Source organism: Hyperolius riggenbachi, chromosome 11 (genome assembly GCF_040937935.1).
Source record: "Hyperolius riggenbachi isolate aHypRig1 chromosome 11, aHypRig1.pri, whole genome shotgun sequence".
Classification (NCBI taxonomy): Eukaryota; Metazoa; Chordata; class Amphibia; order Anura; family Hyperoliidae; genus Hyperolius; species Hyperolius riggenbachi.
In genome coordinates, this window is record NC_090656.1 from 220,010,276 (window position 1) to 220,036,088 (window position 25,813).

The 25,813-nt window shown below is 47.6% G+C and overlaps 1 protein-coding gene across 6 annotated transcripts in view; it reads right to left on the reverse strand.

The window, feature by feature from the left end:
- The window catches only part of SBF2 (SET binding factor 2), a 604,108-nt gene that overhangs the window by 326,558 nt on the left and 251,737 nt on the right, over positions 1-25,813 (reverse strand). For all 6 annotated transcript variants that reach the window (XR_011024739.1, XR_011024738.1, XM_068260376.1 and 3 more), the window contains exons 4-5: positions 11,849-11,971; positions 11,596-11,706 (exon numbers count right to left, since the gene is read on the reverse strand). Coding sequence is in view for 4 of the 6 variants with exons in the window: in XM_068260376.1 (XP_068116477.1) it covers positions 11,596-11,706; positions 11,849-11,971 (234 nt within the window). In the remaining 2 variants the exon portion in view is untranslated. The remainder of the gene's footprint in view (positions 1-11,595; positions 11,707-11,848; positions 11,972-25,813) is intronic.

Genomic DNA, 25,813 nt, shown 5'->3' on the forward strand with positions numbered 1-25,813 from the left:
CCATGCCACCGTCAAACAAATGTATGCCCCTATTTTGTATGAGATTGTTGGCTGAGATTTGCTATGGATTGTAATATGGGGGTGAGAGCTAAGGGTAGTGAGGGGGGCCCAGTACGTTTGCCCAATATGGGGCCTAGACATTTCTGATGGCGGCCCTGAAAACACTGGTACAAAAGCACAAAGTATTTCTGCATCTGTTGTAGCTGAAGTATTGTTCCAGTCTTTTCTGAGCCTGGGTATAGTGAGACAGATGATTCCATTATTATTATTATTTATATAGCGCCGACATATTACGCAGTGCTGTACAGTGTGTATATATATCTATATCTATATATATATATATATATATATATATATATATATATATATATATATATATACATATATATATATATATATATATATATAGTCTTGTCACTAACTGTCCCTCAAAGGAGCTCACAATCTAATCCCTACCATTGCCATATGTGTATATTATGTAGTGTAAGTACTGTAGTCTAGGGCCAATTTTAGAGGGAGCCAATTAACTTATCCGTATGTTTTTGGAATGTGGGAGGAAACCGGAGTGCCCGGAGGAAACCCACGCAGACACGGAGAGAACATACAAACTCTTTGCAGATAGTGCCCTGGCTGGGATTCAAACCAGGGACCCAGCGCTGCAAGGCGAGAGAGCTAACCACTACGCCACAGTGCTGCTCATTCCATGTGAATCACGGATTTCTGGAGCTCTAGGAAGCACCACAATACTCTGCCAATCTTTCAGCAATTTCCTGCTCAGCAACAGGATTGCCAAGAATGAATCTCGGAACTTGCATAGCCATTATATCATCCCTAACAAGAGAGAAAAGGTGCTGCTTCATCACTAGCAATTAAATGTGAAGGCGAAGTGTGAAGTGTAGAAAGGACAGTGGGGGAGATTTAGCAAAACCAGTGCAAGAAGAACTGGGGACTTAGATCAATGCGTGGGAACTGCATTCCCATTCATTGATGTCCCCTGTAACGATCGGCGGCTAGAAGGAGCGCGGGAGCCAGCAGGAGCGCGCATCGACAAGTGACGGGTATATAGATCACTGAGACCCGTAGAGGGATTTTGCAGGGATGTAGATACTCCTCCCGGAAGAGGGGAAGTGGTTAATGCTAACAACAGATGAACATTTGTTCTTTTACGTTTTGATCCTCTCTGTGCTTGGGCCTGAATTGGAAATGCACAGAGGGACAGTAACCTCTCATTGCTGGTGAAGAATGGGTCCCCTGGATGAGATCGTTACTCATTGCGGATGGTCATTATACACTTTGCTACATTTTATGGTGTTCTACAGAACAGAAAACAGCGGGAGGGATCTCTGCCACGTGAACCCTGTAATATTCCCAATAATAACAAACACCTTTCACTTTCCCCATTCCAGCTGGACTCCGAAAAACTCCTGAACTCAGAACTTCCTCTCTGCTCTAAAAGATAAGCAACAGCATAATAACCTTTACAGAAAAACATTTCTTTATTACAGCTGATACAAATCCTGCAACAAATCTGCAGCGTGCCTACTTCCTGCTTTCATGAAAGCAGACACAGGATTAACATGTTTACAAATAAGCTACTCTGCCGAGGCAGCCAGTTGACACAGCTGAGTGTTCAGATTACACTGGTGATTAGTCACAGATGAGGGGGGAATTAGACAGGCTAAACTCTCTAAATACATACAGGGTGCATTTCTCTAGGTGTTCCTTCTGTCCTGCGTAAGAGTTCAGGTCCACTTTAAGTGGATGGAGAAAGGCAAAGTGAGTCGAAAAGCTATAGATGGAGACACATACATTGTTATTTTTTTATTTTGCCATAACATTTGTAAAGCAATACCTATTGGTAATCTGCCCACTCTAGTTGTGCTGTACGGCTGTATAAAATATGGAAGGTAATGGCAATAACTAACTCAGACCATGCGATTTTGAAGATTCTGCGCCACTAGCCCCGCCTACTGCATATTCCTTGGCCTAATACTGGCATCAGATTCCCACCCTGACCTCCCTCCTGCCTACAAGCACCTCCCATTCCAGTCAATCAGGTGATGGCACAGGGACTCCCACCTTGTGGCCTATTGTCTTTTCTGCTGTTGTCGGCAGGGCCGCTCAGGGCGCCTCAATATTCTACATAGAAGGGGGAACCGGGAGTTGTTTTGCGAAGTTTCAATCCCAAAATTGCAGCAAATCTCTGCTCCTGAGCCCCGTGCCCTCTAAGGTCCACTATAAGATCCAGCTTCAGGTCTCTGCACAGCCTGAACATCAGCAACGGGCTTCAAGTCAGCCTAAGCACTGGCAATGGGCCTCAGTCCAGTCTAAGCACCGGCAATGGGCCTCAGTCCAGTCTAAGCGCCGGCAATGGGCCTCAGTCCAGTCTAAGCGCCGGCAATGGGCCTCAGTCCAGTCTAAGCGCCGGCAATGGGCCTCAGTCCAGTCTAAGCGCCGGCAATGGGCCTCAGTCCAGTCTAAGCACCGGCAATGGGCCTCAGTCCAGCCTAAGCGCCGGCTACAGGCCTCAGTCCAGCCTAAGCACTGGCAATGGGCCTCAGTCCAGCCTAAGCACCAGCAACAGGCCGCAGTCCAGTCTAAGCACTGGCAATGGGCCTCAGTCCAGCCTAAGCACCAGCAACAGGCCGCAGTCCAGCCTAAGCATCAGCTACAGGCCGCAGTCCAGCCTAAGCACCAGCTACAGGCCGCAGTCCAGCCTAAGCACCAGCTACAGGCCGCAGTCCAGCCTAAGCACCAGCTACAGGCCGCAGTCTACCCTAAGCACCAGCTACAGGCCGCAGTCTACCCTAAGCACCAGCTACAGGCCGCAGTCTACCCTAAGCACCAGCTACAGGCCGCAGTCCAGCCTAAGCATCAGCTACAGGTCTCAGTCCAGCCTAAGCATCAGCTACAGGTCTCCGTCCAGCCTAAGCACCAGCAACATGCCTCAGTTCAGCCTAAGCACCAGCAACATGCCTCACTCCAGCCTAAGCAGCCGACCTCGGTCCAGCCTAAGCACCAGCTACAGGTCTCTGCCCAGCCTAAGCACCAGCAACAGGTCTCTGCCCAGCCTGAGCACCAGCTACATGCCTCAGTCCAGCCTAAGCACCAGCAATGGGTCTCTGCCCAGACTAAGCACCAGCTACAGGCCTCAGTCCAGCCTAAGCACCAGTTACATGCCTCAGTCCAGGCTAAGCACCAGCAACAGGTCTCAGTCCAGCCTAAGCACCAGCAACAGGTCACAGTCCAGCCTAAGCACCAGCAACAGGCCTCAGTCCAGCCTAAGCACCAGCAACAGGCCTCAGTCCAGCCTAAGCACCAGCAACAGGCCTCAGTCCAGCCTAAGCACCAGCTACCGGCCGCAGTCCAGCCTAAGCACCAGCTACCGGCCGCAGTCCAGCCTAAGCACCAGCTACCGGCCTCAGTCCAGCCTAAGCATCAGCTACCAGCCGCATTCCAGCCTAAGCACCAGCTACCGGCCTCAGTCCAGCCTAAGCACCAGCTACCGGCCTCAGTCCAGCCTAAGCACTGGCAACAGGCCTCAGTCCAGCCTAAGCACTGGCAACTGGTGCCTTAGTCCAGCCTAAGCACCAGCAGCAGGCCTCAGTCCAGCCTAAGCCCCAGCTACAGGCCTCAGTCCAGCCTGAGCCCCAGCTACAGGCCTCAGTCCAGCCTGAGCCCCAGCTACAGGCCTCAGACCAGCCTGAGCCCCAGCTACAGGCCTCAGTCCAGCCTGAGCCCCAGCTACAGGCCTCAGTCCAGCTTAAGCACCACCTACGGGCCTCAGTCCAGCCTAAGCACTGGCAACGGGCCTCAGTCCAGCCTAAGCACTGGCAACGGGCCTCAGTCCAGCCTAAGCACTGGCAACGGGCCTCAGTCCAGCCTAAGCACTGGCAATGGGCCTCAGTCCAGCCTAAGCACCAGCTACAGGCCTCAGTCCAGCCTATGCACCAGCAATGGGCCCCAGTCCAGCCTAAACACTAGCAACAGGCCGCAGTCCAGCCTAAGCACCAGCTACAGGCCTCAGTCCAGCCTACGCACCAGCAACAGGTCTCTGCCCAGCCTGAGCATCAGCTACAGGCCTCAGTCCAGCCTGAGCACCAGCTACATGCCGCAGTCCAGCCTAAGCACCAGCAACAGGCCTCAGTCCAGCCTAAGCACCAGCTACAGGCCTCAGTCCAGCCTAAGCACCAGCAACAGGTCTCTGCCCAGCCTGAGCATCAGCTACAGGCCTCAGTCCAGCCTAAGCACCAGCTACAGGCCTCAGTCCAGCCTATAAACCAGCAACAGGCCGCAGTCCAGCCTAAGCACCAGCAACAGGCCCCAATCCAGCCTAAGCACCAGCAATGGGCCCCAGTCCAGCCTGAACACTAGCAACAGGCCTCAGTCCAGCCTAAGCACCAGCAACAGGTCTATGTCCAGCCTAAGCACCAGCTACAGGCCTCAGTCCAGCCTATGCACCAGCTACAGGCCTCAGTCCAGCCTGAACACTAGCAACAGGCCTCAGTCCAGCCTAAGCACTAGCAACAGGTCTCAACTCCCACTGCTCCTTCCTACTGCGCGTGCCCTAGTGGCTGCAGCTCAAGCGCTTTGAGCCCGTCAGGAGAAAAGCGCAATATAAATGTTCTGTGTCTGTCTTAAGCTACACAAAATAGAACAAAAAGCCACTCATTCCATGTCTGATCACAAAACACAAGGATGAGCCCAGATACCAGCTCTGGAGTCCTGCTAGATGCAGCCTTGGAAGAGCACAAGAGCTGAGGAGAACGTGCGTCTGTGTTTGTGTGTCAGCTGTGCAGCAGGCTCTGAGGACAGTCCGAGCATCCCTGCACCACCAAACTCCCTCCAGCATACATACCAGGTTTTGAGGACACTCCGACCATCCCTGCACCACCAAACTCCCTCCAGCATACATAGCAGGCTCTGAGGACAGTCCGACCATCCCTGCACCACCAAACTCCCTCCAGCATACATAGCAGGCTCTGAGGACAGACCGACCATCCCTGCACCACCAAACTCCCTCCAGCATACATAGCAGGCTCTGAGGACAGTCCGACCATCCCTGCACCACCAAACTCCCTCCAGCATACATAGCAGGCTCTGAGGACAGTCCGAGCATCCCTGCACCACCAAACTCCCTCCAGCATACATAGCAGGCTCTGAGGACAGTCCGAGCATCCCTGCACCACCAAACTCCCTCCAGCATACATAGCAGGCTCTGAGGACAGTCCGACCATCCCTGCACCACCAAACTCCCTCCAGCATACATAGCAGGCTCTGAGGACACTCCGACCATCCCTGCACCACCAAACTCCCTCCAGCATACATAGCAGGCTCTGAGGACAGTCCGACCATCCCTGCACCAAACTCCCTCCAGCATACATAGCAGGCTCTGAGGACAGTCCGACCATCCCTGCACCACCAAACTCCCTCCAGCATACATAGCAGGCTCTGAGGACAGTCCGAGTATCCCTGCACCACCAAACTCCCTCCAGCATACATAGCAGGCTCTGAGGACAGTCCGACCATCCCTGCACCAAACTCCCTCCAGCATACATAGCAGGCTCTGAGGACAGTCCGACCATCCCTGCACCACCAAACTCCCTCGCGCATACATAGCAGGCTCTGAGGACACTCCGACCATCCCTGCGCCAAACTCCCTCCAGCATACATAGCAGGCTCTGAGGACAGTCCGACCATCTCTGCACCACCAAACTCCCTCCAGCATACATAACAGGCTCTGAGGACAGTCCGACCATCCCTGCACCACCAAACTCCCTCCAGCATACATAGCAGGCTCTGAGGACACTCCGACCATCCCTGCACCACCAAACTCCCTCCAGCATACATAGCAGGCTCTGAGGACACTCCGACCATCCTTGCACCTCCAAACTCCCTCCAGCATACATAGCAGGCTCTGAGGACACTCCGACCATCCCTGCACCACCAAACTCCCTCCAGCATACATAGCAGGCTCTGAGGACACTCCGACCATCCCTGCACCACCAAACTCCCTCCAGCATACATAGCAGGCTCTGAGGACAGTCCGACCATCCCTGCACCACCAAACTCCCTCCAGCATACATAACAGGCTCTGAGGACAGTCCGACCATCCCTGCACCACCAAACTCCCTCCAGCATACATAGCAGGCTCTGAGGACAGTCCGACCATCCCTGCACCACCAAACTCCCTCCAGCATACATAGCAGGCTCTGAGGATACTCCGACCATCCCTGCACCACCAAACTCCCTCCAGCATACATAGCAGGCTCTGAGGACAGTCCGACCATCCCTGCACCAAACTCCCTCCAGCATACATAGCAGGCTCTGAGGACAGTCCGACCATCCCTGCACCACCAAACTCCCTCCAGCATACATAGCAGGCTCTGAGGACAGTCCGACCATCCCTGCACCACCAAACTCCCTCCAGCATACATAGCAGGCTCTGAGGACAGTCCGAGCATCCCTGCACCACCAAACTCCCTCCAGCATACATAACAGGCTCTGAGGACAGTCTGACCATCCCTGCACCACCAAACTCCCTCCAGCATACATAGCAGGCTCTGAGGACAGTCCGACCATCCCTGCACCACCAAACTCCCTCCAGCATACATAACAGGCTCTGAGGACAGTCCGACCATCCCTGCACCACCAAACTCCCTCCAGCATACATAGCAGGCTCTGAGGACAGTCCGACCATCCCTGCACCACCAAACTCCCTCCAGCATACATAACAGGCTCTGAGGACAGTCCGACCATTCCTGCACCACCAAACTCCCTCCAGCATACATAGCAGGCTCTGAGGACAGTCCGACCATCCCTGCACCACCAAACTCCCTCCAGCATACATAGCAGACAACAGGACTTAAAGGGGCACTACAGCGAAAAACTGTAAAATTTCAAATATGTGCAAACATATACAAATAAGAAGTACATCTTTTTCCAGAGTAAAATGAGCCATAAATTACTTTTCTTCTATGTTGCTGTCACTTACAGTAGGCAGTAGAAATCTGACAGAAGTGACAGGTTTTGGACTAGTCCATCTCTTTATAGGGGATTTCAAGGATATATTTATTTTCAAAAGCACTTAGTGAATGGCAGTTGCTCTGTCCAACTGCCAAAATACTGTGTAGCGAGCAGGGAGGCTGGCCAGCATCATTGTTTAAATCCTTATTAGGGAATATCTTTATAAAGAATAAAATCCTTTCTGAGAATCCCCTATGAAGAGATGGACTAGTCCAAAACCTGTCACTTCTGTCAGATTTCTACTGCTTACTGTAAGTGACAGCAACATAGGAGAAAAGTCATTTATGGCTCATTTTACTCTGGAAAAAATGTACTTATTTATATATGTTTGCACATATTTTAAATTTTACAGTTTTTCGCTGTAGTTCCCCTTTAAGTGAATGGGGAGTCAGTGACATAAGGAGGGAAAAAGACAGAAGAAACACAAGGATCTCGGATCAGAATCTGGAACACAGAACCAGTCATAGATGGAGAATAAAAGGAAGTAGATTATAATAAAACGCATTACACGCTGCCATAACCTTCCCCATTCAGCTCAGCTGTAATAACCACTAACCACACTCAAATAAACTTTATTGGCCTTCATACAGGTTCACACTTCAACAAGTACATATTTATTTATGGGCTGTGAAATACTGCTGGCAGCGCACGTACGCCTTCCAGGTGTACCGGCTCCAAGTGACACGCAGCAACGCACGTCCAGGTGGACCTTAAAGAGGAGCTTTAACCAACGACTGAACTTCATCCCAAACAGTAGCCGATACCCCCTTTCCCATGACAGTTCTTTACCTTTACTCAAATAGATTAGTGGGGTCTGTATGGCTGATATTGTGGTGAAACCCCTCCCACAGTGTGATGTCATGACCATGGTCCTGACAGTTTGCTGTCTGTGAACCTTGTTGCATTGTGGGAGAGAACGTCTTTTTCCAACTGGCAAGCAAGCAGTATCTTTCCCTCTCAGTAAACAAACATTCCATACAGAACACCTTATAGAACTAAAGATGTCACCACCAGAGATACATTTCAGAATGTAAATCAGGGAGAGGAAAGATGTTACAATGTGCAAACTGACGAAATAATCTATAATGCAATTTTATTCATTATGTTATTTTCACTGCAGGTCCTCTTTAAAGGGAACCTGAAGCGAGAAGTACGTGGAGGCTGCCATATTTATTTCCTTTTAAACAATACCCGTTACCTGTCAGTACTGCTGATCTCTTTGGCTGCAGTAGTGTCTGAGTAACACACCTGAAACAAGCCTGCAGCTAATCCAGTCAGACTTCAGTCAGAAACACCTGATCTGCTGCATGCTTGTTCAGGGTCTATGGCTAAAAATATTGAGGCAGAGGATAAGCAGAACTAACAGGCAACTGGTATTGTTTAAAAATAATTAAATATAACAGCTTCCATATTAATCTTACTTTGCATATAATGTGTAACGCACAACTAGGGTAGTTTGGTTGTGCATGGTAATCATACCATGCACAATCTCGTTTTACCGGTTTTGGGGGCGGGGCTACCTGGGGGTGGGGCGACGTAGCTTCGGGGATGCGACTCAGTGGCAAGCGCACAAACAGCAGGGGATAAGTAAATGCTCACTTGCCGAGTCCTGCATGCTGTACTGGCTTTATTCTTCTTCCTGTTCTTGCACACATTCCCCTGAAACAGCGCCCCCTGGGTGCTATTACAAGGAGATGACCCAAGAACAGGATGTAGAATGAAGCCAGTGCAGCGTGCAGGACCCAAAAAGTGAGTATTTACTTATTCCCGCCGCCGCTTCCCTCCTCAAGCAGCAGTAATCGGGTGTCGCTGCTCACAGTGAAGACTTGCTGCCGGTTTCTATTGGGAGTGATAACACAGGGTTACTGCTGCTTGGCCAGCAGGTGGATTTCCTCAGTTTTTCCCCCTCCCAGTCCGACACTGATGGTTTGATTCATTACAGCTCCTCTTTAAAGAGAACCTGAACTGAAAATAAAAAGTCAAAATAACCATACTTACCTCCTGTGTAGTCTACTCCTCAATCTCTTTCTCCTCTCCTGAGTCCCATTTGTCCACTGTGATCGATGGAATTCTCTGTTCTCCCATTTTCAAAATGGCCATTACCCCCCTAACCGCTTCCTGGTCAGCACACTGTTAAACTGTCATATCACCCACTTGAGCCATAGGGAAACATGGACATTACCTTGCACATTCAGTTGTAACTGACAGCTGCTGATATATAACTGACAGCAACTGGTATATTTCAGTTCTGACAAAATATTGTCAGAACTGGAAGGGATCACTATAAAGGGACCCATACACCTAACGATTTTCCCGCCGATATACAGCAGATTCGATTACTGTGATCGAATCTGCTGTGAAATCGTTGCGCAAACGCTGACAGAACGATCGATTTCCGTCCGAAATCAATCGTTCCCAACGATTCCCGTTGAGGCGTCCATGCGGAAGATTTTGCTCGATCGTCGGCGGGTCGGGTGTGCGTCGATAGCGGCGTTCGAATGCCCGACGATCGACGCAATACAGCGGCAATACATTACCTGCTCCAGCCGGCGCGAGTCCCCGCTGTCTTCTTCTCCGCTGGGCTCCGAGGTTGGCAGGCTTCACACTTCCTGTCCCCGCAGGAAGTTCAAACAGTAGAGCGCCCTCTACTGTTTAAACTTCCCCGGACAGGAAGTGAAGCTGGAGCCCTGGAGCTGAGTGCGGAAAAGAAGACAGCGGAGACCGGGGGGACTCGCACCAACCGGATCAGGTAATGTATGTCTGGGGGGAGGGGGGGTGGTGTGGGGATGGGCGGCAGCTTCACATATTGTGATCGGTTTTATGCTGAAATCGATTCACAATCTGTTTGCAGTAAAGGCAGCCATACGATCCCTCTCTGATCAGATTCGATCATTGAAGGATCTATCTGTTGGTCGATCTGATGGCAAATCGACCGGTGTTTGGCCACCTTAAGAAGAAAATGGTGAGCTTCTGAGGGGAACTGACGGTGAGGTAAATATGTAATATTCATTTGCAGCTACGTCATGTGTTTAGTTTAAATAATTTTACTCACTTCAGGTTCCCTTTAACTTATGGTATTTGTTTGCGCTTATTATTTTCAGCTGAGCTAAACCTTATTTCACAAATGAGCATTTCATAGGTGGAGACCCTACGATGCCAACATTACACATCATTTTGGATTTTTCATCTAAGAAAGTCCAATGTTGCCTAAATCCTGAGTGAAAGAAGGGATTATGTTGGGGAAAAATTCAGTAAAGATAAATAAAGATGAAGACAAGGAGGGAATAATGCGAATGATGCCTGTTCAGATGACATAATCCCGCTTTCGTGAAATCCAATCGTTGTGAAATGGGGGAGATTCTCTCGCTGGGTTGGGAAGAGGTACAGTTTAGCAGACAGTAAGTAAATTGGTCCCAGTGATTCTACTAAATCACTCCTAAATCTAATTAGCTCCATCGCGAGGAAAACGCAAGCTCATCGGGGAAGAATGCAGAGAGCAGATGGCTTTCCGAGATGCATGTGTCAGGACTGAAGTGTAATGGAGAACTTTAATTATCATTATCTGCAAAGCTCCAATGTATTATGTAATTTGGGGGGAGCCAGTTAACTTGCTAAATTCTTCTCTTTTGGATGTGGGAGGATCCAGAGTGCCAGGAGGGGACGGAGTTTGGAACTTGGGAACCTGGCTCTACAAGGGTTTGCGGGTGTTACACAAAGGATACCTGCAGAGTTTTACACCCGAGCGGTACAAAGCCAGCATTGCAAACATTTTGGACACCCCTCCTCTATAGGATCCTCCTCTTAGGTGAGTACTGTATATTCTGGCGTATGAGACTACTGTTTAACCCTTGAAAATCTTCTGAAAAGTCGGAGGTCGTCTTATACGCCGGGTGTCATTGACGCCGGGTAATACGCGATGCTGATACCCGATGCGCGTACGCGACATGCTGATGTTTAATTATCGGGTGCTGGAGATTCGTCGGTGGCCACATATGCTGGGGAAAGCTCATGCCTTACGCCACAAGGTCTGGGACGCCCAGGGTATGGAAGAAAGACGCACAGTGCCCATAAAACACGCCTCTTCCACCCGTCTGGCTCGCCCTATCCTGTTACTGCATTTTCGAGATCTGAGAGGCAGAGGAGGAGGTAAATAGGATGCAAAGGTGGGCCAGAAGGGAGAAAGTGGTGTGTTTTATGGGCACAGCGCAATCTATTCTTCCATACCGCTCTGATAAACAGGGAGATAAGGAGAGATGATTAATCCGCTTAGGGAGAGTTGACCAATCCAACCAGTCATCCGCCTATATACCGCTATATACTGGGTACCGCATACAGTACACAGCACCAGTATCTGTTCATACATAGCACCAGTATATGATTTTTTTTAATGTTTATTTTGTGTGCGTTGGAAGAGGGGTAGTCTTATACGGCGAGTATATGTCAAACTATGTTTTAACTGGAAAAGAGGGTGTCGTCTTATACGTTGGAAAATATGGTATGTCTTTTTTAACCAAAGGCTTGCACCAACATTGGTCTCTGCAGGGAGCTGCTGAGAGACTGATTCCTTACCTGGGACCCGCCGGCACAAGGGATGACGCAGGCCAACAGGTTGGCTACCAGGTTCTCCAGGGAGATGTTCAGGCTGTCCACGTAGACCGTATAAATCAGCCCAAGGCAGGCCTGGACAGAGGAGAGAAGGTTAGCAATACCTCTATTCACACAGAAGGAAGCAGTAAGATCGGCACATGGCTTCAGCAGACTGCAGCAATGCAGAACTCATAGCAGACCACTCAGACTTCTATCAAAAGGATGCAGCACTCACCCTGAAAATCTCAGCATAATCTAACCGCGACACCAGCACCAGGCTTTTAGGGGCAAAAACTTGAGCAGGTTGTATTAAACCAGAATCCTCGTCATCTCCATCGCTGTGACTGCGCTTTGATCCCTGAAAAACACAAAAGTCATACAAGTAAATATATTTTTAATCACATTAGCTTGCCTTCTAAAAAGTATATAGTTTAACCTATGCTTTTAACCTATTAAACCCATTTTGACCTGAGTCAGCCGAACTCATAGTGCTGTAAATTCTTGGAATGCTTTGACCTCTCTCTGCTAGCAGAGGATATAGAAACTGAAAGCAGAAGTCCTCTATTAAGTGGCCATAAATATATCTTACAGCAGTACTAATTAGAAGCAAAGAAATGTATCAAATAAGAAAAATACATTGGATAAAATAAATTGGCCTGGAGCACTTGCAAGCCACTAAATAAATTGGCTATTGGTTAATTAGTGATGCCTCAGAGGCTTCTCTAATCCTCATTGACCCCTCCACTGGGACCTTCTACTTCACGCCTGCGGTCCCCTAGGTGTGTACAAGCATGGTGCGCAGGCTCCAGTGGGGATTACACCTGCGCATTAGCATGTACGCGCTCAAGCAAGGAAGAAACCGCCGCACACGAGCGCTTCCATGCTACTGCGCTGGCCACAGTTTATGTCTGTGCAATGGCGCTGCGCTAGTGCACAGGAGGGGAGCTAAGCCTTGAGCAATATCCAACATTAATGTTCAATATTTTCTAAAGGTCCCAGTGAAGGAACAGAGGGTGTAAGAAGATTGGGAAAGCCTACGGAATATACAAAGGCGTCCCTCTACTGAGGTAAGTATGCAATTTTTCTTTCACTTCAGGTACTCTTCAGGTATAAGTTGGTTTCCTCCGGGCACTCCGTTTTCCTCACACATCCCAAAAACATACAGATGAGTGAATTGGCTTCCCCCTAAATCGGCCCTAGAGTATGATACATACATAGACATCTGACTATGGCAGGGATAACAGGGCTGTGGAGACAGAGTTGAGGAGTCAGAGTCATTTTGGGTACCTGGAGTCGGAGTTGGAGTTTGAGTCAGATGATTTTTGTACCAACTCAATAGCCCTGGGGATAAGGGCCGCTCCTAATCAGGCTGCAACTGAAATGAAACCAACAGAGACGTGCAGCGCCCCCCAGAGACTTATGCTACATACACACTTGAGATAAAAGTCTTTGGAAAATGAAAGATCACAGCCCAATGTTACCCCCTTCCATGTAGTATGAGAGCCATACTCTACACAGTCTTTTCTATGGAGCTGAACCCCACATCAGATAGAAATCTTTGCAAGATGCTGCACACACAGATGCTGTACAGACACAAAAGATCAGTATCTGCAAAAGATCTGTTCCTGCCAATTGCAATGATAGTCTATGAGATCTGCAGATCATTATACACACCTTGTTTAACAGGCAATCATCTGCAGATCAGATCCAGCAGGGTGGATTTTCAGATCTGCAGATGATTGCGAGATATGCAGATGAAGTCTGTTAAACAAGGTGTGTATAATCTGCAGATCTCATAGACTATGAATGCATTTTGCAGGAATGGATCTTTGGCAGGAACGGATCTTTTGCAGATACTGATCTTTTGAATGTGTACAGCATCTTTGTGTGCAGCATCTTGCACAGATTTTTATCTGATGGGGAGTGCAGCTCCATAGAATAGACTGTGTAGAGTATGGCTCTCATACTACATGGAAGGGGGTAAAATTGGTCTGTGATCTTGCCTTTTCCAAAGACTTTTATCTCAAGTGTGTATGCAGCCTTAAATACACACCTTGAAATCAAATCAGATGCAAACTATGCACTAAACCCAAAACTAGATAAATTAAATGCAAACTGATGCACATGAATGCAGCTAGCCACAAGTAGACTTACATTTTTGTACAACAGGAGGTAATGGCAGCGCTTCCAAATACAGGCTGCACCCAAATTGACCAGCTGCATAATGTGCAGAGCCCAATACACGGGCAGATTACACAAATTGCATTTAAAACAGAACCAGTGAATGGAGGACGTTAGCTTCCAAAAACAGTTAGCGCGCAGATTGTTCAGTACTAGACTCTTCCACCACGATGATGGGTCCCCACGGAAGAGATCTTAGTTGGAGGAACTAACAATTAATTAACCGTCTAATATACTCTTTACAGCCCGCCGGAAAATGTTGGCACTATATTAATGTGACGCCGTCGATATGACCTATCGAATGCGTCATGGAGTTACGAACGCCAGTTCTTCGCAAACCAACCAAACTGACAGTTTTTGGTTTAAATACACTTTTTTTTCCCTTCGCCAAAGGGCTGGAGAAATCTTTTCATGGTCAGTTAATTAGCCTCCTGTGAACAGATTCTCTGCCAGCACAGGGGACCCCCTGAGGTGTTTATGACCTCATCCATCAGGTGAAGGGTAGAGTAGATATCAGTTGACAGAAGCTCATAAAGTGTAGCTTTCTCCAGCCTGATCGGCCCCAGTCTCAGCATGAGATCTGACACCTCGGCTGCTCCCTGAGCTTCAAAAGACTTCTGACCTTTAGGAAAACCTGCTGTGACCTCAGGAATCCCAATATTCATATGTTCTCCATATTTCCTTCATAATTCCTGGCATAGCAGACCTCCCTGGCTATGAAATCTGCACAGGTTATGGGACTCCACAGGGCGCTGGTTCTGACAGGTTTCCGGACCAATCGGACTGCCAGATCTAGCGTAAGACTGTTTTAAAATAACCCTCTAATACCCCAGGGGTCTGATCCCCCAAGTTTGGTATCAACGTTCTTGATAAATTCTGACAAACCTAAAAATGTTATTAGATTTAACATAACTTGTACGGTTTGCAGATGAGCACACCTATCATGATTCAGGTAAATTCTTGCCTCTATGAGAGGGGCAGAGACCTCCTGTTCCAAAGAGGTGTGTGATCCACGCCCCCTAACCCCTCCTTGCTGGAGTAGGGGCTATAACCACACAGAGCCCAGAAAGCTCTGAGTCCTTTACCTTCAATCTGATGCCTAGTAACATCCTGGCAGCCCGCAAGGACACCGGCCAAAACCTCCATCTTGGAACTTTCTAACAAAGGCCTGTTGGCCGCATGGCAACCGCCATTTTGGACATTACGCCAAAGACTTGCGATTGCCGCATGGACTACCAATAACGGTATTTGAACTGTGTATATTCAGACATTCTGTTCCTTTTCCTCTTTTCTCTCTGTCAATCAATCTGTTCTAAAATAAGCTGTGTGTATGTAGTTTAGAAATAAACTAACGATTTTTATCGTTCAGTCTTGTGCCTGTTCTGGTCATATGATTGCTGCTATAACGAATCTGCCCTCTGAAGAGTCAGTCATACTACCGCATTGTTTTATGGTTTGCTTATAAATTGTTGATTTGCTAGCTAGGTTGTAAATAACCGTTTCTTCCTTCTAGGATTAGCTAGTACCAGATTTCCTGTGCGAAATCGATAACTTTCGTTTCTCGATTGTAAACACAATTCGAGATTGCATCATATAGGGACCCAGTAACCTTTCTTTAACATCACATTGCTCACAGTCTTTAAGCCGTCGGAAGTGACTATTCCCCAAACAGTGACTGGAGCGTGTTGAACGTGATTGGGCTGGCTACCGTATTATGATAGCGTTGGGGTCTCTTCGCCCCAGTTGGAGACTGTCTGCTCCATTCATCCAATCAGACAGTGGTGGCAGTTTACCCGATTTCCAGCGCGAAATCGATATTTTTAGTTTACCGATTGTATATACAATCAGAATTGTACATGTATGGGCACCTCCAACCAATCTTAACCGTTTACTACGCACACAGTGAATTTGCCTCCAGCAGTCTCTAGTGCATGAGACCTGCATGGCAACAGTGGCCTAGTAATACGGGATTGGTGGATGTTTGTCCCATTACATATTGTCGGCAGCTGCGCGACCAATCTTTATTGTCAGTCTGTTCACCGTACTTCCTGCGTATGCTAACGGGAGCAGATTAGACGGGATTGGCACGCTCTGTCGCCCTTTTCTTCTTACCTCTGACGATCCAGCAACCGGTCTCGTTGTCCGTCTGCGCCCGTACTTCCTGCGTACGCTAACGGGAGCAGATCTCGACGGGATCGCGGGGCTGGATTGTCACAATTAACACTAAATAATAATAATAAGTGTAGGTGGCAGCCTTATTTTACAACCTGCCTTGTACAATGTGGAGAACAGGAAGACAACATCATATTTCCAGTAATGTGGGGGACAAAAGCAGTCAGTATGAAAAGTCCCCCAGTGACACATTAGAAGGAGTGCAGAGAAGACTTGGTTAATGCGCCCCCTGTACAGACGAGCACACATGTTCTGCAGGAGGATTTATCCTTATTTCATAGCCTGGAATGAGTCCAGAGATTTATCGGTGTCTGAGCTCCCAGCAGATCTGTGCAGGCTTTGTTGCCGCATGGTTAGTTTGATCTCTCTGGATCAGGTCTGCTCGCTGCCCCCTCCTGACAGGGAGGGATAATTCACATTATAAGGCTGTCCCCTTGCTCAGGGTCACACTGTAAAAAGTATAATTTACCAGAAAGGCAGACAGTTTCATATCTACAACATGAGCCGCATATCTGATCTGTCATCTCCGCAGTGTAACGTGGGAACCACATGGTCTGTACAGGAAGCAGTCGGGGAATGTTCTGCCATGCAGAGTTGGAATGGAGTATACACGGCCCCAGGGCCGGCTGTAGACTTTTTGCTGCCAGAGGCAATCCTGTGAGAATGCCCCCCCCCCCCGATTTAGAATGATCGCACAGCAAACGACAATTTACTCTGCTTCATTTAATGTTCTCACATGACATGCTGCAGCTCAATACAATAACACACTGGCTGGCTGGGAGTCTGTGACAAACACACTGCCAACCCTCAGCCACTCCATTCCTCCTCAGGAAGGTACACACAATACACAAATGCTGCCCCTGAAATCTCTGCGCCCGATGCAAATGTTTCACCTTGCTTCATGAGAGAAACGGCCCTGCACGGCCCACCAGATATTCAGGTTATGAGTATCTGTCACCAGGGGTGTAACTTACATAGCTGCCCCCCCCCCCCCCCCAAAAAAAAAAAAATTTGACAGGCAGCCTAACCCCACCCCACCTCCCAAACTGTGTGGAGACACCCTGTGTATGTGTTTACGAGTGTCCCCCCCCGGCACCCCTCAAAATCTGCAGAGCAGTGGCAGCAGAGTGTAATACTCTAATTTATTCCATCAGGACAGGTCCTCTTCATTCCTTTGTGTAGGCACGCTGTGCAGCCTATTAGCTTGTGGCTCCTGACACTTTATATGTGACAGGAAGCTACAAGCTAATAGAGTGAAGAGGACCTGTCCCGCCAGAAGTATTACGCTTTGCTTTGCTGCCACTGCACTGCAGAATTTGAGGCGTGCCGGGGGGGTGAGGGGTGGGGGGGGGGGAGAGACGGAGACTTGGGAGTTGGGACTCGGGAGAGCGCGCACGCGCACATGCACGCACACACACACACACGCACGCTCGCTGGGGTGGTGAGGAAGGGGGAATTGCCTGCCGAATTTTGCTGCGAGGCCTGGGCTATGCAAGTGCTTCCCCTGGTGACAGGTACTCCTAACCTGAATATCTGGTGCGTGAAAAATATGTGAAAGATCAGCAGGGCTGCCAGTACTCTGGTAATGTTTAAAAGGAAATAAATATATCAGTCTCCATATCCTTCTCATTTTAGGTGTCCTTTAAAGCGGACGAAACCTTAAAACATCCTCTCTGCTCTTAGACAAGCAACAGCTGTAACAAAGAAATGTTTTTTCGGTAAAGGTTATTTTGCGGATACAAATCCTGCAATAAATCTGCAGTGTGTCTACTTCCTGCTTTCATGGCAGCAGACATAAAGTTAACATCCTGTATTTACAAATTAGCTGCTCTACCGAGGCAGCTAGCGGACACAGCTGAGAGATCAAATTACACTCACAGATGAGGGGGAGTTAGACAGGCTAAACTCTCTGAAAACATACAGGGTGTATTTCTCTGTTTTCCTTCTGTCCTGTGCAAGAGATCAGGTCCACATTAACACATCCTGTAGTTCTCCCTAAATCTCTCAGTGATATGATTGCTGCGTGACCGGTCCTCAGCTCTCTGTACTTTACATTCTCCACTTTCCAAGCTGTCTGTCAGGGTCAAGTTAATAAGACGAGTGTCGAATATCTCTCCGGCATATCAAATACAATTTGCCTAATGAGTATAAAATATGCTACTTTGTAACCGCAGTCAATCCTTGTAATGAGGGCAACAGTTCACTCTTAACTGGGTAGATCATTCTAATGTATTGTGAAGGGCTCTGCAGGTCTGACCATCAGCAGGGGGTACAGAGGTGAAACTGTAGCCTACAAAGCATTAAGCTGAGCCTGTGGAACTTGTCCCTTGTTAGAAAGTTAAAGCTAAATGTGAAAGGTAAGGATTCAGATCTAGATTAGAAATTCTTGAACATTTTGGTGACACAAACAAGTCATCGCTAGCATCCCTCCAGCCCAAATAAAGTCCTTGGTGCAATGGCTGGATAGTGTACTATATAAGGGCTCTGCCTCTGACACGGGAGACCTGGGTTCCAATCTCAGCCCTTCCTGTTCAGTACACTGGCCCCTATTCAGTAAAGAGACCTTGGGCAAGACTCCCCAACACTGTTACTGCCTATAGAGCGTGTCCTAGCGGCTGCAGCTCTGACGCTTTGCGTTCGACAGGAAAAAAGCAAAATATTCCATAAATGTTCTATGTCTTGTCATGTTCCTTTTCAATCCAGATCATCTCCCTGGCACAGTAATGCCCCTGCAGAAAGCAACTGCAACAAGCTGATGAGCAGGTACAGTGCACATGAGTAGTGAAAGAACAGTGCGGTGGTGTAATGATTAGCGCTCTCGCCTTGCAGCTCCTGGTTGGAATCCCAGCCAGGGCACTACCTGCACAGAGTGTGTATGTCCTCCCTGTGTCTGTGTGGGTTTCCTGTAGGCACTCTGGTTTCCTCCCCTATTGCAAACACATATATAAAAGTTAATTGGATTACCTCTACATTGTCCCTAGACTACGATGGACATTTGACTATATATGGGATTAGATAGTGAGCCCCTCTGAGGGACAGTTAGTGACATAACAGTATACTCTGTACAGCGCTGCAGAAGAGGTCGAAGCTATATAAAAATATAAAATACTAAATATAAATACTAAAAAACAATAAAGGGTGGATGTAGGGAAGGTGCCAGAAAAAAAAGCACAGATAGCAAATGCAAATAACAGAAATGTCCCATTTTAGATAAGATAAGGACACTATGACCAGAAAATAATTGAATCTCCTCCTCCTCACTTTGAGAAGTTTAGGCAGTGATGTACGCCTGTTAATTATCTAGGTGATGTATGCTGTGGGAGGGACAATAATCTGTGAAATAAGCAGTAAATGAACACTATGCTGGGTTGCATCACAGAGAAAATGTAAAGATGGAAACCAGTAGAAATATTTTGTTTCTTTTTTTTAGATCACATTGCTCTTAGGTAAGCTAAATACATCACTTTTATTGGATGATTTATTTAAAAAATGTTCAGTGAATATGAAGTTTCATCTCAATTTAAGTGCCATTTGAGTCCTTCCAAACCCCCAGATAGCAGCATGTGGTGGCCTATGTGCCCCCCCCCCCCCATACTGTATACGAGTATTAGGGTAGAAATTGCCCCTTCTCTCTACCAAAATAGCAACAGAAGGGTGGCCTCTACACCTCCCCCCTCCGTTATTACAGTGGTAGGGTTGCTGTAGTCCATTACCCCTTCTTACTTTAAAGGGGGCATCGGGACCCTTGCCTGGTGTTGCTAAGTGAATGGCAGAGTTTTGGCCAAGGATTTTGTCATCCTGAGTGACACAGCTTTCATAGCCTTTCCCCCTCAGTCATAGGCCCAATCTCCTGTAATAACAAGTAGCCAAAGGTGTCCCCCCCAAAAAAAAATAGGTAACCATCCAGTATAGGAAGGTAGCCAAAGGTGTACCCCCACAATATAGGAAACCACCCCCAGTTTACGTAGTCAAAGTGTCCCCCTGTATAGGTAGCCAAAGGTGACACCCCTTCCCCCCCAATAGGGCATGGGTGTCAGTGGGGGTATGTAGCTTCATGCTGCCTCCCCATCCCCAAAACTCACAGACCTGCAGATCAGGGGTGACCCCTAAGAGAAGAGAGCAGCACTCAGTACCCGTGCGACACACACAGGAAATAAGCAATGACTTCTCTTCCACCACTGAAGTGTACTCCATGGACCATGGTTACTGCACCACTCTCCCCTCTGTCCACATTGTCAATGATCTGAGGTCTGTGTGTGAGTGACGGGGAGGCAGAGGGGGGCGGGGGCATGCAAGTCACAGGCAGGACAACCAAGTCCGCATGGGAGGCCCCTGCTGAGGGTGAGGACCCAAGTGGCCGATTGGTCCGCCTGGGTCAAGCTGCACCCCCGGTGAACAGGAGTTCTGTTGGTTGCACATGCCAGTAATTTCTGATTATTATTCCTATAGCTCGGGAAAATGACAGGGACACTTGACTTTCCAGACTGCTTCATTTTAGTGAGACACCTGCAAGAGCAAAACACCAACATTGATCATCCCGGGAGTCAGCGCATAATCCCCCTGCAGGCTAGCGGAGTGCTCTCATCCACGCACCCCGCAGTGTTTAGTGCTGTTGCTAGCAACAAAGGACTTGTGAACGGGACAGATGACCGCTCTGAATTCCTATCAGGAAGAACCTCTGTGAAGTAATTATTCATCCGCTGCAGAGTCATGTAAACAGCCGCCGCTGGAACAGCTACACAGCGGGCCGCCACCTCTGGAAGTTATACTAAAAAGGATCCATCCTCTATAATAAAACCCCTGTGTCTCTGCGTCCCGTGTGTGTGTCCCTGCGTTTGCGCTACTGCGCATGTGCTGCGGGGATATCCTTTGGGCAGGGAGCAGGACGGGCCAGTGGGCCGCCGAGCGGTCACAGGGGAGGGAGGGGGCGTTCCAACACAGACCTAGAGTCCCTTTTTAAACGGGCTTAGGTCTACTAGTCAGAAGAATAATAGAAGAATAGAGAAGATAAAATCATGACGATCATTGGGTTTATTGCTCACCCGCTGGCCGTAATTCATTGAGATGTCTATTAACAGCACAATTTTTTCACCAAATGCGATCTTTCGACTCGTTTTAAACGATCGTAACTAATTGGAAGGCAATTATCGATTGTTCACATTTACTGAACCATTCTTTCTTCAAATTTGATCATAAAATCCAACTTTCGGATCGATTTTATCCTATTTACCAATCGACCAAAGAATCATTCCTTATCGATTGCCTTCATGAACGGCACATTTTCTATACAATTCGATCATTAAAGTCGCAACAAAACACCGCATTTGATGAAAAAATTGTACCGTTAATGGGCACCTTTAAGAACATCCATTGATACACTAAAAACACGCACACCAAGCCAGTTCAAATGCTTAGAAAAGTGTATTGATAATCAATATGAGAGAAATATCATTAACTGGTCTGAAACCTCAGTACCAATGAAAAGTGCATACAAAAATGTTTACATACAGTACATAAGATACATATGGTGCATAGAGTAGCCCATTATTAGCTAGGGAAATATGCAAGTAGCAAACATGTGACTATATAAGAACACAGTCCAATGTATATCATCAGCTTATAACATATAGCATAAATGGGTACTAGAGAGGATCAAATCCCCTATGATAGAGTCCAGGAACAGAGTCCCAATCTTAAGATGCGCATAAAACAGTTCCACAAACAGTGTGAGATGAGGTGCTGTCACCCTCAACTTGTTTACCCAGACGTCGGCGTTTCGGAATTGGATTCCTTCCTCAATGGGTGCGCAGCGGAATAAGCAACAGCAGCAGAGCGGGTGAGAGGCACCTTTAAGAACCACAATAGCGAAAAAAAAGTAAGCAGTTAAAATCTGACAAAAACAACAGGTTTTGGACTAGTACATCTCTTCATGGAGGATTCTCATGATTGTCTGTTTTCAAAAGCATTTCCTCAACTGCAGTCTAACTGCCAAAACAATAATTTACCAGCCAGCGTTCCTACTCCTTGCACACTACTTTGTCAGTTAGACTTAGCAGCTGCCATTTAGGAAAAGCTTTTGAAAACAAGAAAACCCTGAGAATCCCCCATGAGGAGATGAACTAGTCCAAAAGCTGTTGGTTCTGTCAGATTGTAACTGTTTACTTTTCAGGGCTGTGGAGTCGGAGTCGGAGTCAGAGTCGGAGTCGGAGTCTAGAAGTAAGAGTCGGAGCAATTTTGGGTACCTGGAGTCGGACGTTTCATAAACTTAGGAGTCAGAGTCGGATGATTTTTGTACCGACTCCACAACCCTGTTACTTTTTTCGCTGCAGTGGTACTTTCATGACAGACTCCGCCCACTCCTAGGCAAAGCTACCGTGGAGTTTTTTCTCTACCGTCTTCCAAAGATCTGCGGCCGCGGCAAGCAGTTGTGAGTGGCCATGGATCTTAGAAAGAATTCGGGAAGCATGGTCGTGGCGCTTTTACAGGTGGAGAGGGGCGGAGTTTCTGCCATGAATAAATTACAGGTGAGTGGGTGAGTAAATAACGCTATCAACCGCCAATCCTTCAAGTCCAAGAGTATAGAGCCAAGCACCAGAATGCAGAAAACTTTAATACTTCATTCCATCAGATACAAGCAGTAAACAGCAACAATTTATGAGGCTCTGACGAAGCGGCGAGTCCCGTGAAACGGCTTTCAGGCCACACTATCTGTCTTGTTGCTGTTTACTGCTTGTATCTGATGGAATAAAGTATGGAAGGTTTCTGGATTCTGAGTATACAAGGAGGCTATTTTTAGGCGCGCTCGTCTGCAAAAGTTCTACAGGAACTTCTATTGACCTGAGGAAGCAGGCCAAGACCCGTGAAATGCGTTGTCAACCGTGCATGAATAAAATACTTTTTCCATTAAATGATGGTTTGTCCTTCTAAGAAGATATAAAATGGCGCTTCTCATATCTACAACATTAGGATTTTTGCGTTCTGCTGCCCCGTTCTATACTCTCGCACTTGATTTGAATGCAATCTACATGCCGCCCGTGAGCACAGTGCAACTTCTACTGCTGAGTTTAGAAGTAGGGAAAGACAATGTTTAGGAGAACTCACGGAGAAACGTGATCAGTTTGATCAGCTGATAGATTTGTAGGGTTCTAATTTGCAGTAATGACTTCCTGGTTTAACACATGATCATGACCAGCAAATCAGAGCCTTACAAATCTATCAGCTGATCAAACTGATCACATATTTCTCCGTGAGTTCACCTAAGCATTGCCATCCCTATTTGCAAGTGGCAAGCCCTATCTGCATCTCTCTCCAAGGATTCCACTGGAAGCAGTTTTTAAGAATCACTTTGCCACTTATCTGAAGGAAACTGATGTTGGCCAAACATGGTGAGACTGCGATGTTGCAATAAAAACATCAGTATGATTCAATAATGCCATCTAGGAAAATTGAACTGTGAAATTAAACTGATCTCTGGATGTCTTTATTAAATAGGGCATTGTCTGTTCTCCTTTGAAGCATTCACAACTACAGTACATAGCTTTACTTTGTCTCTGTGAAGTCCTATTCCCCACATATTCCCACCTCTAGTCTATAGTCTGGGTCAAAAGGTTTTTACATGCAGAAGGTGTTGTGCTAATAAAGTTACATTTCACTAGTAAGAAGCGTGGACACGAGCGTGGCAAGTCTGTTCTTGGGGGGGGGTTTGGAGTAACAATTCCAAGTTAATGCAAATCTTATGCCAATTTATGCCACCTGGGAACGGACTAGCAGAATCTGGCCGGTCCATTTCCAAGATGCATAAATTTCAATAGGATTTCAACAAAACTTACATGAACTCAGAAGTATGAGCATCTCGCTGCCCATCTATTGACCCGTCCCGTTTTACCTCTTGCTGGCTGCATCAGATCAGCATTACATCCATTCCCAGTTTCCAGAGTGAGCTACGGCTTGTTCAACAATAAACTGTTTATAACTATCGCCCTGATCTTATAACCTATCCCAAATCATTAACCTAAGCCTGACACTTAACCCTAAACCCCACCTGAACCTCACACATAACCTAACCCTTAACAAAGCCTCACTGCTCACACTTAACCTTAACCCTAAACCTTTCAATTAAAACTCAACACCTTTAACCTCCAGGAACACATTATCTCCTTGTCCTCTGCAGGACTTCGTCTCAGGGCTCCTTACTATCTGCTTAAATGCTTGCTGATAAACACGTCTAATTAATTACTTGTAAAGCATTTGAATAAGTTAGCCTAAAGGCCCATACACACGTCGGATTTTAACGAACGACCCGTCGTTCGGACGTTTCCGCGTCAAATCCGACGTGTGTACAGACTATCGTTCGGGTGATAAGACTGGTTACCAACGATCCGCCGGGCGGATCGCTGGTAACCAGTCTTATCACCCGAACGATAGTCTGTACACACGTCGGATTTGACGCGGAAACGTCCGAACGACGGAACGTTCAAACGACGGGTCGTTCGTTAAAATCCGACGTGTGTATGGGCCTTTAAGGCCCATACACACGTCGGATTTCCGCGAACGACGGGTCGCTTGAACATCCCATTGTTCGCCCAACGACAGGACGTTCAAACGACCCGTCGTTCGTGGAAATCCAACGTGTGTATGGGCCTATACACTATACATCTAATGATACTAGTGGCCGATCAATCTAGAGACAGATCTCGCTCTGATTGAATCTGATCGGAGAGAGATCTGTTTATTTATTGCATTTATAAAGCACCAACATATTATGCAACGCTGGACATTAGTTTATATTACAGACAATATTTAGGGGTGACAGCAAAATGACAATACAGGAATACAAGAATGACCAGATCATGCAGCACAGTAGGAGTACAAGGTAATGCTTAGCCAGTCACTGGATGGAGCATGGAGATTAGGCAAGTTAGGGTCCCTCAGATGCATAGGATGGGTGCACAGTAATGGAGGTGCATGATCAGGTAGGACACAAAAGGAGGAGGACCCTGCCCAAAGGCTTACAATCTAGAGGGAGCGGTAAGGACTCGAACGGTAGGAGACCAGAGTACAGCTGCGGATTTAGAGCACCATGGTGGGGGGGGGGGGGGGGCTCTTGGGTGGTAGCCGGAGTGAAAAGGTGAGTGTTAAGGGCCTTCTTGAAGATGTTGAAGGAGGGGGCTGCCCTAATGGGTGGAGGTAGGGAGTTCCATAGTGTTGGAGCAGCTCTTAAGAAGTCCAGTTGGCAGGCATAAACCAGAGGCCAATTCCCGATCAATCTCAGCATGAAATGTTGCAGGAATCGGCCTTGCCACTCCGCCACACCACCTCTGGGAGCTGTTCCCCTATTATCCCCCCCCCCCCCCGGTGCCTGTGCAGTTATACTTTATCTGTCACAGTCCGCGCTGTGTGTCCTTGCACTTCTGCATTTGCATCCCCATGTGGTTGCCGGCGTTATAGAATGTGGGACACGTGTGTGATGTCATACATGCACCCCATGTGCTATAGGCCAGTAGTCACATGGGTCCGAATGCAGAAATAGGGCATGGACACTCAGTGTGGACGGCAGACAGGCACCTGCACAGGCACTGGGGGATAAAGCATTAGGGGTACAGCGGCCGTGGGTTTCCATCACGTTTGTGATTATCGCACGCCGTTACATCCACGCACCTGATTGAGCATTTGGGCCTGAGATTTTCCAGCATGTCCAATTGATACATGTGACCAATTTCTGCTGAAAATTGGTCAAATTGTCAATCGGGCGTGCTCTTGGCAGCACCGTTTTTCATCAGATTCGATAATATATCGAATCTGATAGGCAATCGGCCGCCAAGTCAACAGATGCATGGCTACCGTTAGG